At 40.9% G+C, this 18,908-nt stretch overlaps 1 protein-coding gene across 4 annotated transcripts in view; it reads left to right on the top strand.

Annotated features, from left to right (window-relative positions):
- The window catches only part of RELN (reelin), a 447,264-nt gene that overhangs the window by 151,551 nt on the left and 276,805 nt on the right, over positions 1–18,908 (top strand). For all 4 annotated transcript variants that reach the window (XM_075208761.1, XM_075208759.1, XM_075208760.1 and 1 more), the window contains exons 6-7: positions 14–92; positions 12,805–12,901. In XM_075208761.1, the coding sequence (XP_075064862.1) occupies positions 14–92; positions 12,805–12,901 (176 nt within the window). The remainder of the gene's footprint in view (positions 1–13; positions 93–12,804; positions 12,902–18,908) is intronic.

The raw sequence follows: 18,908 nt of genomic DNA, 5'->3' as shown, positions 1-18,908 counted from the left end.
CTTTTATTTTCAGCTGAAATCCATAGTGAAAGTATTATTTTGAGAGATGATTTCGACTCATACAAGCAGCGTGAATTGAATTCTAATATTTGGTATGTAGTATGTTGAGTGTTTATAATTATTATAATGTTTATTGGTATGGCGATGAGTCAATGCTGAATACCTCTACAACTACTGCCCTTTCAGAAGAAGTGTACATATTACCTACATAATTACTTTAGGGAGTAACAGTTCTGATATTTAAAGTTAGCTGTTAAGATAAGATAACTAGAAATATTTGGCAGGATTGATTTCCATATGATAGTACATATTTGGACTACACTCGGAACATTCTCCATTTAGGGCCACACAGAATAAACACTACCTTTTGTAATTTCATGTTTTTGCAGATGACAATGATATTTTATTTACATATTTGGCAGCTTAATTTTAAACTGTATTATGACCTACAACATCCAATCCCACCAACCTTATTACCATCATTCCTCTTACTCACTTTCCCCTGTCCTGTGTACTCTGGAATACAAGTTCTGTGTGCAACAAACTCACTCCTATTCATGACCTCTTCCTCTCCCATTCCTTTGATCTTCTGGCCCTTACATTACAAATGTGGATCTCCCCCTCTGATACTGCTTCCCGCGCTGCACTCTTCGACGGGAGGGGGCTCTCCTTCTCCCACACTCCCCATCCTGGGGACCGCCAAGAAGTTGGTGTAAGTGTCCTACTGTCTCCTGGCTACACCTTCAGCGTTATTCCCCCTGAACCCTCCCTCTCCTTCCCTTCCCTTGAAGTTTACTCCATCTGCCTCTTCTCTCCACCTTCATGTTGCGGTCATCTATCGTCCATCTGACCCATCGTCTCAATTTCTTGATACCTTTGTCGCCTGGCATTCCCATTTTCTCTCCTCTGATCTTCCCACTATTATCATTGGGGATTTTAAAATCCCTCTCCTATTACTACTGCTGCCTCTAAATTCCTCACTCTCACTTCCTCCCATGGCTACTCCAAATGGACAACTTCTGCCACCCATCGTGATGGTCACTCCCTGGACCTAGTGTTCTCCTATCTCTGTGACATCTCCAACTTCTCCAATTCTGTCTTCCCCCTCTCTGACAACAATCTCCTTTCCTTTACCCTCTCTTTACCCTTTGCCCCACCACTCCCACCCAAAGTCGCTCACACGTTGCGTCACATCAACAACATTGACCCCATCATCTTTGCGTCCACGTTCGAACCCATACTTGCTCCCATTTCTTCCCTATCATGTCCCAAAGCTGCTGTCTTTCTTTATAACACCACACTCTCTGTTGCCCTTGATACTGCAGCCCCTGCCACCCCCCTTCGTCTCCGCCAATCAATACCTTAAACCTGGCACTCCCCTCTTACTCGTCTACTCCAAAAGTGCTCCCGCTCCTCTGAACGCTAATGGAGGAAATCCCACTCCATTGCTGACTTCACTCACTATAAATTCATCCTTGCCTCCTACTATGCTACCCTCTCTCTTGCCAAACAAACCTACCCCTCATCTCCTCCCTGTCCAATAAACTCTGACACCTCTTTGCTACCATTAATTCTCTACTGTATCCTCCCCCACCTCCTCCCCCCTCGTCCATCACCGCTCTTGAATTTGCCACCTACTTCAAAGACAAAATTGACTCTATACACAAAGATATCTGTTCTCGTCAGACTTGCCTCCCCCCACTTGTCCTCTCTATCACTCACTCAGCCACCTTTGGCTCCTACTCATCTTTTACTGTGCCTGAGATCCTCCCTCTTCTCTCCTCCTCTTCTTCTACAACCTGTCATCTCGATCCTGTCCCCTTCAAGTTCCTCCGCTCCCTCTCTTCCTATGCCTGTTGTCTCTTTGTTTACCTATCTCTCTTCACTGGTATCCTTCCCTCGGCCTTCAATCATGATCTCATCTCTCCTATTCTCAAGAAACCTTCCCTTGACCCATCCTCTCACTCCAACTATCGCTCCATATCTCCGCTTCCCTTTGCTTCTAAAATTATCGAATGACTTGTCTTCAATCGTCTGACTCACTTTCTCTTTTCGCACTCTCTTCTTGACCCTCTCCAGTCTGGCTTCTGTCCCCTTCACTCAACTGAAACTGCCCTCACTAAAGTAACAAATGACTAACACTCAGCCAAGTCCAATGGTCACTTCTCCCTTCTCGTACTCCTCAACCTCTAGCTGTCTCTCTGCTTTAACTACCTGGATGTCACAGCGCTTCCTGAAACTCAACATCTCCAAATCCAAGCTCATCATATTTCATATTTCTTCCTGGCAATGTTACTATCCCTCCCAATATCTCCCTTTTGTTTAACAGCATCACTCTTTCATCTGTCACCCAAACCCGCTGCCTTGGAGTCTCCCTTAACTCAGCCCTCAGCTTTACCCCTCATATCCAGTCCCTCACCAAATCCTGCCACTTCTGCCTCTGTAACATTAATTATTATTCTCTCCTCTCTCAGGAAGCAACCAAAATCCTGGTCCATACACTCATCATTTCTCGTCTTGACTATTGCAACCTCCTTCTCACTGGTCTCCTTCGCTCTCGCACTTCTGGTCTTCAAACCATACAGAATGCTGCGGCTAGGCTCATCTTCCTCTCCCACCGCACCTCTTCCGTTTCTCCTCTGCGTAAATCCCTTGATTGGCTCCCTGTCTGTTTCAGAATTCAGTTCAAGCTCCTTTCCCTCACTTACAAAGCCCTTACTAACACTTCTCCTCCTTACATCTCTGACCTTATCTCGAGGTACATACCTACCCAGCCAATCCGCTCTGCCTCTAAACTCCGCCTCAATTCACCTTTCATTATCTTCTCCCATGCTCGCTTCCAAGACTTCTGCCATGCTGCCCCTAATCTTTGGAACTCCTTACCCTGTTCAAATTCATTGTCACCAATTGTAATAAGAGCCTACTTGAGTGCAAGGGCACTGACATATTGCACTCTTTTGCAAGCAATTATCTCAGGTAGAAACTTGCTTATTTATAATTATTATTATAAAAAAAGGTTTCATTTATTAATAAAGGAAGTTTAAAAATAGACCCCCTACTATGCCATATTGTTTAGGGAATAAGCATAAATTACTATTTTATTCCTATATAGGCTCTGATTCACAGAGAGAAGTGAGTCTGTTTGTGTTTTCTAAATGTGCATGTTCAGAAAGTGAATGTACGCAAATATGACTATCCAGACCTGCAGCCTTTTGCCACTTACAACTACTTACATCTGAAGAGACGTGATGAGAGAGGGAAGCAGTGTTTGAATGTATGGTGTGTACCCTACTGAACGCCAAATAAGTACTTAGATCAAGAACAAGATGGATAAGAGGTCCTCACCTATAGCAAGCCACTTTACCCATAGAGCTTAATATTCTCACCAGTACTTGGATGGCCCCAGGACTTGAGCTCAAAGTAATAGGAACTTATCAGTAGGCAAAGGTATGTAGAGACTGGTGGTACTGGCGGACTGGATCCTGGAATGCCAGGTGGTAGATGAAGAGAAGATACTTGGAGAGAATGCAAAATGGTTGAGGCAGGCAGCAAACAGGAATACCAAGAACAAGCCAGAAGATCATGGCAGGCCATCTTCCAATGGTATGACGCATGAATGGCCAGGTTACACGATCAAATGCCTTCTTGGCATCGACTAACTATAAATTTTATTGTAACAAGCTGGTATTGAAGACTGCTTGCAGATGCATACTCTGGAGTTTAGATATGTCACTGTGAACATTCTTCTCATTGTGGACCAAGTCTATATTGTTTATATAGATGGAAATAATAGTGGCCCAAAGATGAATTAGTTACAGTTTAGTGAAAAATGACATGTGCTGACTCTACCAATTATATTAAATATAAAGTCTGCCAAAGCAGAAAGGCTTTCAGGTCATTAATATAAGCAAGTGGGTCAAAAAATCATTTTGATCTTTTGGTAGAGACTTTGCTGATGCTGTAGGATTTTAACAGCTGCTTTTATGCTAGAAATAAAGTAATGGTCATGTCACTGTGCTGATTGCTCCCAAGAGAAAACCTCTTCACTGGTGGAGCTATCAGTGACTATACACTAAGTATACATACGGCCAAGCCACTTAGTACTTAAAGGGTGGGTTGTGAGTGACAAGGTGGAGTTGGAGAGGGTGGAATTGTGAGGGTTGAATAGGAACTTGATGGACAGGCAAATAAACAAGACTATTTAAAGCACTAAGAAAGCAATGAAAATCCAAACTTTGCTTGTGCAAAGCTTGGTAAGAGTGAGGGTTTTATAAGGCTTCTTAGAAGAAAGGTCTGTTAGTCATGTGTGAGAAATCTCACTGGGGAGAATGGATGTTTACCTGCAAGTAATTGACTCTACTGAGCAAATATGCACAGAGTCTATCATACCCTCGGTTTTCACCACAGGTGTGCAGGTCATGGCCCTTAAAAAACAGTCACTAGCAAGGTAGCTGAAATCACACATAAAGCGTAGTGGACAAACCGGGTACAACCAGCACAGACAATGGAAGTGCCGAGGACAAAACAGAAGTAGTCGGGCCGCTGAAGTTGTAATCAGTTGACCCAAACAGAACTGAATCCAAAGACAGAAGATGAGTCAAAAAGACAAACCAGGAATCCAACAAAGCAATCAGAACCACAGAACAGGAAATGAAGTCACTCAGGAGCAGAGCCAGTATCAGACCACTGCGAGGTGATCCAATATTCTGGCACTGGATCAATGGCAACATCTGCTTAATGTAGGCAGTTCCATGCTTCTCATGTCTATCAGGCTGAAGACCAAGAAGTCGAGTGCCATTGCTAGGCATCCATCCCCGCAGCAGAGTAGGAGAGTGGGGATGGCGCCTGACATCATGATTGTATTGACTTTAAGCAGAGATGCTGTTTAGTGTTATATAAGATTGCTGCAACATCTAGTATGCTTTTGTTGTGTAACGTGATGATGCTTCAGTTGTCAGTGTTGACATGCTCTGCCACCTGTCGTCCATAACTGATACTGCGACAGATCTTCACAGGTCACTAGCATCAGCAGAAAAGCTCACAGCATGAGAAACAAAATAGAGTTACTAATAGACTTACCAATAGTGTACTTTTTGTAGGATTTTTCTTATTGATTCGATTATTAGGTAGGGTGAGCCCATGAATCACAGAAGTATTTAAGTGGAGGAGATGCGCTTGAGATTGAGAGCCAATCAAAATTAAGATCCCACAGTATAATTGTTTCCATTGTGTCAGTACTCAAAATAGTTGTTAAATGAAGCAAATGCTGTCACCCCAAAGAAGGAGGTCTCTAATATCCTATGATGCGGAGGGTCATTGATGTATCTATTTCAACTTTAGGGACAGACATTCAAAGGCATTGGCAGTTGATGAAGTGATGAGAGTAGCAGCCATGAACGTTCCCTTATCCTAGATGGCTACTCAACCACCTCTGAAAATTAGATAGTTGGGAATATTGACTTCTTTATCTTGCATGGAGAAACAAAGTCATGATTCAGATATGATAAGTAAATCTAGCTCTGTGTGGATAGCCCAGGTCTGTATTAAGGTGCTAAACATGCTAAGACCCTAGCTGTATGTCACTAGTAGATACAGATATTGGGCCAAGCAGGTAACATTATTTATGTAGATTGAGATGTTGTAGCTGTACGATAGCGAGACTCGGCTTAGAGTAGATACAACAACTTGGGGGCATAGCATGATTTGTATAGAGATTCCATGAAAAGGTCCTCTTGTGCTATGGGATAAGAGTCCTCTTTGGAGTGAAATCATTATACGTATAACCTAGCAAATCTCATAAACCAGTGTGGCTAAACTCAATTAGTTATACATGGGGACATATTGTATTAAATTGTGCTTAATGCACAATTGTGCTATAGCCCATAGCAATCAGTCACGCATTTGCTATATTGGAAGAGAACAATGATGACTAATTGGTTTGCTATGGATTTCATATTTATACACTAAGTAAAATTTTATTAAATACGCTCAATATGGTGTATAAGGGAGACTTGCTTGGTTTCTCAAATGAAAGTTACAGAGATGTCTGTTATGGCGACCAGTGCGGCAAAACTTGTAGAACTTTAGTAGAAGAGGTCTTCACCTTTAGCAGCCGCCTTTCCCTTAGAGACTGGTTATACTCACAGGTACTTGGATGCCCCCAGGAGTTACACTCAGTGTAGTACAAGTTTATGTTCACACGGCAGCACACAGGTACAGAAGGTAATACACAGAGTAGAGGCAGGTCAGAGATCTGCGGACAGGAAAGAGCACAGGTGGAGACGTCAGGTACAAGCAGGGTCAGGCCACAGGCAAGGTTCAGGGTCCGGGAAGGATGTAAACTGATTTTAGCCTGGGCCAGTCAGTCACAGAGCTGATGAAGGAGGAGAGGCAGGGTTCAATGTTCTAAAGACACAATGTTCACTAAATCATGTCATGTAACTGTGGTTCCCATGGTAATCACAAGACACTACACAAACTCTAACTCATTATTTGCAGCTGAATCGAGAGGAAAAATGTCTTCTTACAGGTATCCATAGTGATCTATGTTAATTTATGTTAAAGAAACACGCCTCATTTTTACAGGGTATTGTACCTTTTTAACATTATCCCAGCTAGTTTTGTTAAATACAATGTGCAGTATTAGTAACACTATGAATAAAAAATGAAACAGCGAAAGAAATGTGAGAAGTAGCAGATGTTTCCATTCCATTAAATTGCTTGGTGAGTTGTAATGGGAAGAGCTATCATCCGGTAAAGGTTTGAGATTGTGGCACCTTTTCATATATAAAAAGATAAACATGTTTGGTGTTAATAGATTCAGTGACATTCAGAATTTGAGACAAAGTGAAAGCTGGAGGGATCATCATCTCTGGTGCCAAGAAATACTCAATGCATAAGAGAAATGCAGGAAAACATTGAAGCAGTAAACATGTGGACGTCAATGGAGGGTGTAATTAGTAAACAATACTAACACAGGCATTCATCTTGTTCACATAAAAAAGTAATACTAAAAATAGACAAAATATATTAATCACGCAAGTCTATGTTCATGCACAGAATTTAAAAAGTACAGGAGATGAACATTATTTGTATTCAGTTTCATTCAAGTCACTTATCAGATTATGTAGCAAGTTTCTAATTTATTAAAAATACATTTGAAATAAACATACATATATAAATATATACCTCAACTGATGACAGTATGATTTGCACATCATAGTTTGTTGGACCTTAAGGTTTTTATGGTTTGAATACAGCATTTTCTATTTTTAATCCTAGCCACACTGCAGTTGGCCCATTACTGCAACATTTGTGGCTTAAAACCACCATTAACAAGCATGTAGTTAAATGCAGTCAGAGGATGACCACTAATGGCGTGAGTGTGCTATTATCTTTCAATCCACTAACATGCCCCAGTCATGCTGGAAATAATTAGGTTAATCATAACGAATAATCAGATCTCTTCCAATGTCACATGGCACTCAAACCAAGCATCAGATTCGACCCATGTGTGATCAGCCTAATACACCTGTTCGTCTATAGCATCATTCAGTTGCTCTTTATGAAGTATATTTTAGCTGGAGTTTGTACAGCCCTCTTCCCAGTATTTAGCTTATAAGTAAAACAAATCTTAGTAAGCAGCCCTTATCACTTACGCGCCCACAAATAGTGTTAACTTTGTAACCCAGATAAATCTGCTAAATCATAATGCTGATGAAATGTTATTTACCTGACCCAAGGGTGTTGTAAGAAATGAGTGTCCCTGTTTCAACATTAGTGCATACCTAACTTCACCATTAAATTATTACCCCCACCCCATGCACACAAACACACACTCATATTTAAAGCAGCAATTCCATGAAAATATGATGTTTGTTTCTTATAAAATCCCTGTGTCAAGCAGGAAGAAGAATGTTGGTAATTATTGTTTTTCCTCGGTTTATTTATTCAGTCTGATTGTAGTGATTTATAATAATGCAGTGTCATGGTCTACCATGGCAACCACAGTCACATGAAAAAAGGTAGAAAGACTTTAGGACACCCTTCTAAGCTCTGTCTACTATATGTATTTTAAAATCCTCCCCTTCCTCCTCCCCTCTCTGACTTCACATGACATGCTAAGAGCTGTACGCTTGTGTCTGTGTAACTTGCAGTCATATTCCGCAAACTCCAAAGAGCTAAGAAAAATCAGATAAGTACATGTTCTCGGTGGGATTGGGTTGGGTACTAAAAACCAAAGTTGATAAGGCCGACACTACTTACCCCTACACCATGATGACAAAAGTGCCATTCCCTACATCTTCATCTCCTCGATTGTTAAAAAAGCTGACTTTGAAGAAATTCCACAGATAGAGTGGCCGGTGCACAGGAATGACGTCAGTGGCAAAAGCGACAGTATTGTCAGTGCTGTTAAGGGGGCAATGCCAGTACCCAGCGGCTGGACAATGTACAAGGATTATTAAAAAGCACTGTCCAGCTGCCGCGTACTTGCATTGCCCCTTAACAGCACTAACAATACTGTCACTTTTACCACTGACGTCATTCCTGTGCGCCGGCCACTCGATCTGTGGAATTTTTTCGAAGTCAGCTCTTTCAACATTCAGAGAGATAAAGATGTCCGCAATGGCACTTTTGTCATCACAATGTAGGGGTAAGTAGTGTCACTGTAATGGTAGTCTACCACCGGTGGGATTCCTGCTTTAATACAGAGACTCATATTTACATTATTAGCCCCTATAATACATCAATAGCAGGCGTCAACCCCAAATTACACTAATAGCTCCATATTTAAAGAAAAGATACCTCATTTTTAATTAGTAACCTCCACCAGCTGATACATTACATGTATAGCCCCCCACATTACATTGTTAAAACATAATATGATCAAATAAATTTCACGAAGGCATTTAGAATTCACTATTTTTTTTACAACCCTACCCTGAAACGACCCTGCCCTGTAACGTGGAGAAAACCCATCTGTTTGCAGTGGAAAACAATTTACATCACCACATCAGTCAGTTCCTCAGGATACAGAATAGCCGTCATAAAGTAGTATGAACTGAGTTGCAATAATTAATATCTGTCACCCACCAGATCCTTCGGTGTACTTACTGGAGCCAGGCACACAGTTCTAGCAAGCCTGCCAGATGGACTGTGCTTCAGCTTCCTCTGTCGCACCATGCATTGGTCGGGTGCTATGTTGTGATAGCACTCGCATGCGCTTTTCTCCAAGATGTGGTCACATGACTGCATCAATGGCTGCTCTCCACCCCCTCATTTATTCAGGCATTAGTTACCTCAGCTTACACCACAGAATGGTGTCAGATCTTAATGTCTCCATCCTACTCTGAATTTTGGTATCTTCAAGTCCAACATATTCCTGGTATCTTCAAGTCCAAGGTATTCCTGGTATCTTCAACTCCATTATATTCCTGGTATCTTTATCTGTCCAGCATATTCTTGGTATCATCATCTATTCAGGGTTTTCCTATTATCTTCAAGTCCAGTGTAATCCTAGTATTGATTTCCGTCTCAGCGTCTGTTCCAGCAATCCTGGTACCTATTTGAGCATTCCTGCTATTTTGTTCTAGCATTTCTCTTTGTGTCAGTATCAGGGTTCCTGATATCTGTTCTGCTATTCTCGCCTGGTACCTGCCCTGAGGGCTGTGACCTGTGTGGTGTTAGTCCATAACTCCTTGCAGGAGTTTCTAGTGAAGACCTACTCCACGTTAGAGTCCGTACCTTATTTTGTGTGTAGGGTTAAACTAGGCAAATATCTTTGAAGCCAAAAAAGAAACATCTTCATCGATTATTCCTGCTACATCGCACAAGTCCTAGCAAAAGGAAGAGAGGCCTTCCCAAGAACAATCAGAAATAATGGACACCATATTCAAACTTAATGCATATCAAATCCTGGATTAACAATAAGAGTGGATCTGTCATAAATTAGACAACATACAATGAATGTCACAGTACTTGGTTATAACCATAGATTGCCTTATACCAAATGATGATCATTTCTATATCAATTTCAAAGCATGTTAAAAAACTCGCTCAATACTGTTTGCCTAAATCCTGAACAACTTCATGGCATTCCCCATTTCAATCAATCAAGTAGATTAGTGTGAATGAGAAAATTTAGAACATAAAAATAATACTTAAAAAAATATAATAATATTAGTAATAATAAAAAGTGAATGGAAGTAAAAAATAAATTAAAAAATATAAAAATAAGGTCTAGTAGGTAAAGTAACATTTATGATACAATGAACAAATATATCTGTTGAGTTCTAAGAAAAGCTCAAAAAGATTTGGGTTGGTAATGGGGGTTAAATTTTATCCTATAGAGGGAATGCTGTGGTGTGATGCATAATGCTCTTTTTTGTACAGGTAAAAATTCCTTCTAGGTACTAGTCTATGTTTCGTCTTCTTTCTATATCTCTCTCTCTTTTCTCCAGGGGGTAAATGTATCAAAGTGCGAGTTTGCCAGCGTGTTTAAATCGCGGCAAATCGCGGGTGTTTACCAGCGAGTTTTGAAAAAAAAACTGGAAATGTATCAAGCTGCGATTTTGACACTCATGTTCAAAATCGCTGGTCATCTCTGGCGATTTTGGGCGATGTAAACACTCCCGAGTTTAGCTAACTCTGCTGTGTTTGGCAAACTCTCCTGTGTTGTAACAGTGAGTTGTCAACACATCACTGTTACACTGCCATATCATACCCGGCAGCTGTCAAAATGTAAAAGAATAGATAAAAGTTTTTTAAAAAAAAGCGTGAGGTCCCCCCACTATTTATGCTTAACCCTAGTGCTGCCTGACTAGTGCTGGTCCCGTGAAAATCGGGAAAAAATTTTGCGTGGGGTTCCCCCGATTTTCCCTTTACCAGCACTAGTCAGGCAGCACTAGGGTCAAGCCTGAATAGCGGGGGGACCTCACGCTTTTTTTTTTTTTTTTAACTTTTATCTGTTCTTTAACATTTTAACACTGCCAGGGCAGTGTAACAGTGATGTGTTTCTACAACACACTGCTATCAAGCAGCATGTTGTATCTGGCTTGTTTAGAAGCAAACTCGCGGCTTCATACATTTGAGAGCTGTATAGCTGCAGTGGCAAACAGTCGGGAGTTTGATCTCTGGCGATTTTGCAAGTAGCGATTTTGACAGAAGCAGAACCCTGGCGATTTTGTATGAAAACTCAGCTTCATACATTGGCGAGTTTCAACTATCCCGAGAAAATCACTGGAGTTGCAAAATCGCACTTTGATACATTTACCCCCAGGTCTCTAGACCATTTTGGATTATGAGACAAATTTTCAAAGGAATTCTGATGGGTTAATGATTACATTATTTTTTTACAATTTGGTAGTTCTCTAAAAAAATGTAATGTTCTAATAATAAACAATAATGATTATCATGAACTTTATATGTTTTTATTTAATTGGTTTTTTTTATGTTATATATATATTTGTAAACAGGAACTGCTTCATTACAACACAACTTTAGACAAAATATTTTGTCAATGAGGGAGGATTGTTCTTGTGTGGATATATTATTTTATTCTTATTGTGATTTTATAGTTTTTTTTAATGCTTTACTAAAATTTGCATATTTGTTATAAATGTTTATTAAAGAGAACATACAGTATTCAGTATTTCAAGCCAATCCTTTATATGAACAATTATGTCATAACTCTTCTATAGACCAGCTAAAAACAAGAGTGGTAACTCTTTTTTGTTTTCCAAGGGTGACTGCTGGGTGCAGTTACCCGGTGTCCTTTGTGTGGGCGCATTCTGCTATTTGCAGAAAGTGGTCTAACATGAAAATCTTGAAAGGCAGTAATCAAATGCATCTTGCTGCTAACCAGCAGCTTCCTAAATTGGTTGAGGTGGAGGGCTTGCTTTTTATTTCTTAAGGCTTTCTGTCCGAGTTTTATGTGTTTCCCCCCACAGAAGTGATGTAAGTGTGTGTTACTTCCGTATTAATCTGTTTATCAGAGTAATTAATAATGTATAATTTGGCTTTAGTTCATTTAATCCCAGTTCGTTGAAGCTCATGGTTCTTGTGAAAGTTTTTTTTTCCCTTTGTTTATCACTTGCTAGATGTTATGGAGATAAAGCTGGGATCCTGCTTATGTATTGGGAGCAGTTATATGCAGTGCTTCCAAGTGTAATTCACATGCAGTGCTTCCAGACGCTGTTATCTAGTGGTGGCAATGTGTATAATTTAAATGATGAGAGCAACAAGAAATAGTTGTGCGGAGTGAGAACTTGATTGGAGCCTACAATGTGGGAGCAGTGCTTCTATTTAGGTACTGGTACCAGAGTCTGCCAGACTTGTTTTAATATGGGTAGCACTACCTCTGCTCTGTTCATATACTGTACACATCATGTAATGAATGCTCCAGTGAAATAAGTAGAGAATGTTGATGTCATATGATCTAGCAACCCATGGAATGGCTTATTTGTTCCACTCCACTTGTACATTAGCATTGATATGAGTTCATGATAAGACAGGCTGAAGGTCTTGGGGCTGTACATATTGATACTTGAAAGGATTCTAGAGAGAGAGATTTAAATGTTAGCAAGACTAGCAATGAACAGAGAGCATTTATAGCTTTCACTACTTAACTCAAACTCCAGAGAAACCACTGTGGTATGGTCGTTCAATAACTAAGAAAGTGGAAAAACTGTTATACAGCATGTATGTTTTCAGTCTCTTGTCCCATTTATTATATTGAACCACAATGGTACCGGATTTCAATACTTATATAATGTATACGTTTGTTTTTCTCTTTCTGTCATGCAGGTTGCCATGCAGTAACTGTGAAGTTGGAGAGCTGTGTGGTGTAATTATGCATGGAGGATCTGTCACATTTTGTGACCCTTACGGACTAAGAGAACTGGTAAGTTAAATATTTAGTTATCTAGTTATATCAACCTAGAACAGTGTATCTAGATATATCTACCTAGAACAGTGGTTCTCAGCATTTTAATAGTATCCTATACTTATTGCCACCAGGAACAGGGTCTCACCTATATAAAAAATAATCTCACTCATAGTGTGCACAAATACCATAGATTTTCCTACAGCATATATATTATGTCTGGAAGTAATACAATCCTGTTGATCCAAAACAGTGCATAACTATACAATTATGGCAAAGAAAATATCAGGTTTAAATATACAGATAACACACAGTTCTAATGGAAAACATATTTTCAAAAACCTCTTCTGCCTTTCCCCAATCCCTAGTTCTTTGTTTCTCCCCATTTTTAATTTCCACCTGCTCCTCTCATCCTGTCTCCTCATTCATCCATGCCCCCTGATGCATTTCTCCATTATACTTGTTATGCATACCACCAGAGCTGATCCAACATTGAATCTCATTGTGCCCAGACTTAACCATGTTTTATCTGTGGTACACTGAAATGCAGAATGAGATAATTAGAGAAGAGGGGAGGCAGTCAGATGTGAAGCATGGGTAGCAGCTGTTATGCCCCCATGCTTCAATAGAAGAGCCACAATCATTCTAGAACTTGAGAGTCAGACCAGACTCCAGTGGCATGATGTCCCTACACAATGCACAGGTCAATGCTTTAATAACAGAGCCGAGACATCTCCCTGGACTACACAAATATCTGTGCAAATCTGTTCATTGGTATGTATGCACATGTCACTTGCCCAGCACCAAAAGGACCCTTGGGATTTTTAAGGGTCTTCTCAATACATATAAGTGTTTAATTCAAAATGTGAATAGTTGTCCATTCTGTTTGCGGGTTCCAAAGAACTGGTATTACATGACAGGTGGCATGCAGAGCATCCCTACTTGCAAGAGATGTCCTGAACCTGGCACATCACAGAGCCATTCCTTTTACTTACAGAACAGTTAGCTGTGCCTACTAATCCTCCACTCTCATTTAGATAAGTTGTCTCGCAAACAAAATCTCGTTTTTGTAACTGAGTGTAAAAAGTTATCAACACTTTGATCTGCCTAGCTACATTCATTGTAACATGCAAAATGTTGCACCCATGCACATTCTGTCATTTTAGGTGGGAATTAAATTTTGCGTGAAACTCTGTAGGAGTCTCGCACAATTTGCAAAAGCGCTCATTTTTGGATACTACGGTACCCGGAACATCACTTATTTTCCTGCTCACCTCTATGGGAGGAAAAACTGTTGAAGATTCATCTTCCCTTCTGCCGCCCCCCCTTCTCGACCCTGTCTCCGTATCACCCGTCTCTCCGTTTCACCCTTGTGTCTCTGTCTGTCTTCCCCTCCCTTTAGATTGTACGCTCCTTTTGAGCAGGGCTTTCTCTCCTCCTGTTTCCACTACTTTTTAAATTTGCTCTCCAGCTAGTCAGCCCACCTCCTCTTGGACCTTCTGCCTCCTCTCGCTTCTCTCTGTTCCTCTCAGTGGCTCTTAACCTGTCATCCGCGCTCACCTTTTGGACTCAGGTTACCAGCTTGTACTGATTATCCCTCACCCTCACCCTTTCTCTCTAGCTGTGCTTTGAGCTCCCAGAGTTATAGTGCTTACTGTTAATTGTACTGTGCTGTTTCACCTTGTACTGTGCTATTGTTTGTCCTTGTACGGCGCTACGGACACTTTGTGGCGTCCTATAAATAAAAATTCATAATAATAATACATCGCCGCGGAGCGCCTTCACTGTCTATTCCAGAGGCACTCTGCGACACATTACGGAGAATTGATTCCCTCACTTACTGTTCAAACTCTGTGTGTTTTGTGTATAATTGGTTCATTTGTAGAGACATAGTCACATGGCATCACAAATTGTCCTATAGATTGTATTACCTTCCACAAGATCAGTGTACTAACATATTAAAAATTCTATGTGAGGCTTTAAATATTTTAATGATTATACTCACCCATTTCAAAACTAGAGATATAATGGATAAGCAGGAGATGAAGAGCACAAAATGGTACTCTGATCCTAGTGGAACGTACCTTAAAAATTATATGAAGTTTATCACCAGATGGCGCAAAATATACATTTTGACTGTTAACCCAAGATTAACACTGATTCATATGTGTTTTAGTAATCTACAGGGCCGGATTATCCGAGGTCTAACTGGGCTGCAGCCCAGGGACCTCGGGCATCCAGGGGGCCCTTGACAGTACTCAGCGGCATTATTGATCAGTGTATGGGCGTGGGCACCCCCTGCCCGATCAATGCTGCTGAGCCTGTCACTGTAGTCCTTCCCCGGTCCTTCTCACGAGATCTCCCCAGTAAGGAGCTTACAGCGCGCCGCGGAATTACTATAGTGACAGGACAACAGAAAGAGGTAATCACTTGGGGTGGGGGGCGGTGGGCGGCTCATGGGGGGGAGTTGGCGGCTCACAGGGTAATGGAGGCCCCCTTAGCCCAGGGGCCTCCATTCCTTTAATCCGGTCCTGGTAATCTATCAACAGTGTAGAGCTAAAATCACTATTTTTGTGTACAATATGAAAAAGAAGTTGTACAGTATTGACAGTTAGCTGATTATGTTTATTAAGATTGTATCTTCAAATCACAGAATCATTGCACTATATATTTTTTTCTAAAATTAACTTCATATTAACAAACATTAATAGATTATCATCTAAATGTTATTGAAACATATTTAATAGCCCTAACAAGAGTCATTGAGACAAATTTATACGGTAAATCAACAATAATACATTTTGTTTGCAGACATTAATATGTTTGTATTTACTATTATCTAGCACTTCAGAATAACATTTTAATCATATAAACAACAACACTTTTGGTCTTGGTTCCAAAATAGGAATATACATATGTCTAGATTGTTTTTTTACAAGTATGAATTCATGTGTTCTTGTTTATACTTTAATTGCACAAATCTTTTTGCAACATTTTCTGTCAAAACTGTTTTGTCTGCATTATATATATATATATATATATATATATATATATATATTTATTAACATTTTCACTATTCCATTATTGTTCATTATTGGATAATCTTATTTATAGAGGTACTTATGAACATAAATTTCATATAAACCATATAAAGGACATGTCAGTGTATAAAACAGGCACTCCTTGTTATTGTCACCAGTAGGAATTGCTCCAGAGATTGATTGTTTCTTTCTCTCTGACCATTCGAATGTGGGTGGTAAGCAGAAGACAGGCTGACTTTGATCCCGAGAGAATTGCAAAAGAACCTCCAAAACAGGGCTATAAACTGGGACCCTCGGTCCGAGACGATGTCTTCCAGGAGATCGTGGAGACGGAAAATGTGTGTGTGAAATGAATAAGGTGGCCATGATTCTAGCATACGGTAGCTTGGGTAATGGTACATAGTGAGCCATTTTGCTGAAAACGATCAACGACCACACAGATGGTGTTACCATGGGAGAACCATGGGAGATCAACAATAAAGTCCATCGAGAGATGTGTCCAAGGTTTATCTGGAGTAGGTGAGGGTACCAATTGACCAGTAGGACGGTTCCTAGAGGATTTGTTTTTTGCATATTCCCGGGAAGCGCGGACATAACTCACAACATCCGAAGATAAGGTGGGCCACCAAACCCAGCAAGATAATGCTTCGATGGGCCTATGGATTCCTGGATGTCCTGCCGAGCGATTGTTATGGCATTCAATGAGGACTGACTTTCTGAGATGAACCAGAATGAACAATGTATTTGCAGGAGTCTGAGCTGGAGCAATTTTTTAGAACCTGGCGGATTGAGGCCTCAAGATCTTGAGTTCGGGCGACATGAATGGAGGACGAGGGGATAATAGGTTGCGGGTCAGGAGATTGAGGATGGCATGTCATGAAACTTCGGGACAAATCGGCTTTGGTGTTCTTTGAATCAGTGAAAATTGTAATGAGACTATAACCAGTGTCACCACTTTCCAAAGGCCCACTTAATGGCCAACAATTCACGATTACTGTCACGAACGCGTTCCCAGCTGCCGTGACTTTGGGGTGTTTGCTGTCTGAGGTCACACACGATTTCAGCCCGCAGTCTCTCTCACCTATCACACAGGTTCTAGACCTACGGAATCGCCCCCAAACACAGCGCTCTCACACCCCCCAGACACTTCAAGGATCAGCTGCCACCTAATGGGTATGGGCAATAGGACCCCAATATACTGGCTCACACTGGCACACAGGCTTCTAGTTCCACAAACTAGCAAGACTTACACCAGCACACACAGGGTTAACTCTTCACACCTCCAGACTGTTACACAAATGTAAATACAAGCACACACAGCTTGTTAATCAAATGTATCACCAACTCACACACAGGGTAACCTGGACAGGCAATCTCTCTTATACACAGGCTATGGATTATTTAGAGTATCAAGGACGCAACTTATTACATTTTAGATTTAATATACAAAAGGTACAGGGCATTCAGATATAAAGAAAAATAATGAATAAACAAATAATAAATTTGACATAACAAGCAAAAACAGTTTAAAATAAAAAGGATTACATTCAGATTTGCACTTACATGAATTGCATTTCTGGCCAAGGGAAATGTGGCTAAGAAGATGGACAGCTTATCAATGTCAATTGATTTCCCAAAAAGTCTGACACTTTGTCCCTCCAGACACAGGGTTTTAAGCAAACTCAAATGGGACGGCATTCACAGGGGCAGCGTGAATGCTAATGTGGGGGGCGGAAATGTCCCCTGGGTGTTACCTCAGGTTTGGTCAAACTATTCCTAAGTTTTGACCTGTTGGTAATTCTTCACAGCTATACCTCAGAGAAATAACACCCCCCTCAATAAACCGGTCATAATCTCCCGCACGTTTAAATACCAAACATAAGGGAATTACAACAATATCCAATCTCATCCTAAAATACATGTGCCCATGGCTGTTCCCTGTGTAGTGGGTATCTATCTTTCAAGACGCTTGTGTGTTTTTTGCCCCTCAGTACAGAGTGGCATCCAGATTTCCCAAAATATGAAAAATGAATTAATTTCCTTTCAAGTTCACATTTCTATATACCTGTATAGGCTTTCACATACTGTCTACCAGGATCTCCTGTAGGCATATGGTTCTCCAATTTACACCCAAGAGTTAGTTTGTGTTTACACTACCTATTGAAAGGAAGTAAATTAGCTAGGGAAATACATGATCAAATACAATGGATGTCTGTGATCTGCATATCTAAAGCTAGTCTCTTCACACAGCATTTGCTTAACTCAATTACCTGCTCCTGGGCTCATTTGGTCACACCTTTATCTGAATTGACGATCAGGTTAATTTAGGTATTCATGCAAAGAGTTATTTTGGGTCCTGACATCCAATGATCTATTTTAGCATATCAGATTTATGCTCTTATCCTGACATCTCCCCCCTTCAAGAGATGGCATGGGCATTGACTGACAGGTCAGTGCCTAAGATTATCTCATCTAATTTCCCCCTGGGTCCACTGTAATAGCTGCTAGCTGGCTCTCACTAGGGTCTCTGGTGGGATGGGTTAAGAGGGGTTTAATTACCTTATGTGGCTGGGCCTCCTGATACTTACATAGCTGTGGGCTAACCTCTGTATTCTTAGGGGGTCCTATCCCTTGCGCTGCAGCTACTAGATCCCCTGACAAGTCCTTCTTCCCCTCATCTATCTCCTCTAAGCCGTTAGACGGCTGGCTAAGTGAGTGTGGGCTAGCAACTGACCTCCCTGTCTCTATAGAAAACTCAGATGAATGGTCAGAACTCAGATGTAGATCTAAGTGGTGAACATTCGAACTACAGGTCCCAGCAGCAATGTAAGGATTGCTGTCACTCGCTACTTCCTGTTGGCCAGGACTAGGTGTCTCCCCCGCATGCTCAATCACTCTGTGTGCAGCTGGTTCAGGCACAGAATACACATCTTCACTCTGCCCTCCCTCCCAGTTACTTGGTACAGCATCTTCTGAGCATATTA

The sequence above is a fragment of the Mixophyes fleayi genome, chromosome 4 (assembly GCF_038048845.1).
Source record: "Mixophyes fleayi isolate aMixFle1 chromosome 4, aMixFle1.hap1, whole genome shotgun sequence".
Classification (NCBI taxonomy): Eukaryota; Metazoa; Chordata; class Amphibia; order Anura; family Limnodynastidae; genus Mixophyes; species Mixophyes fleayi.
Note: the sequence above shows the minus strand (reverse complement) of the source record. Positions and strands in the feature narration are given on the sequence as shown.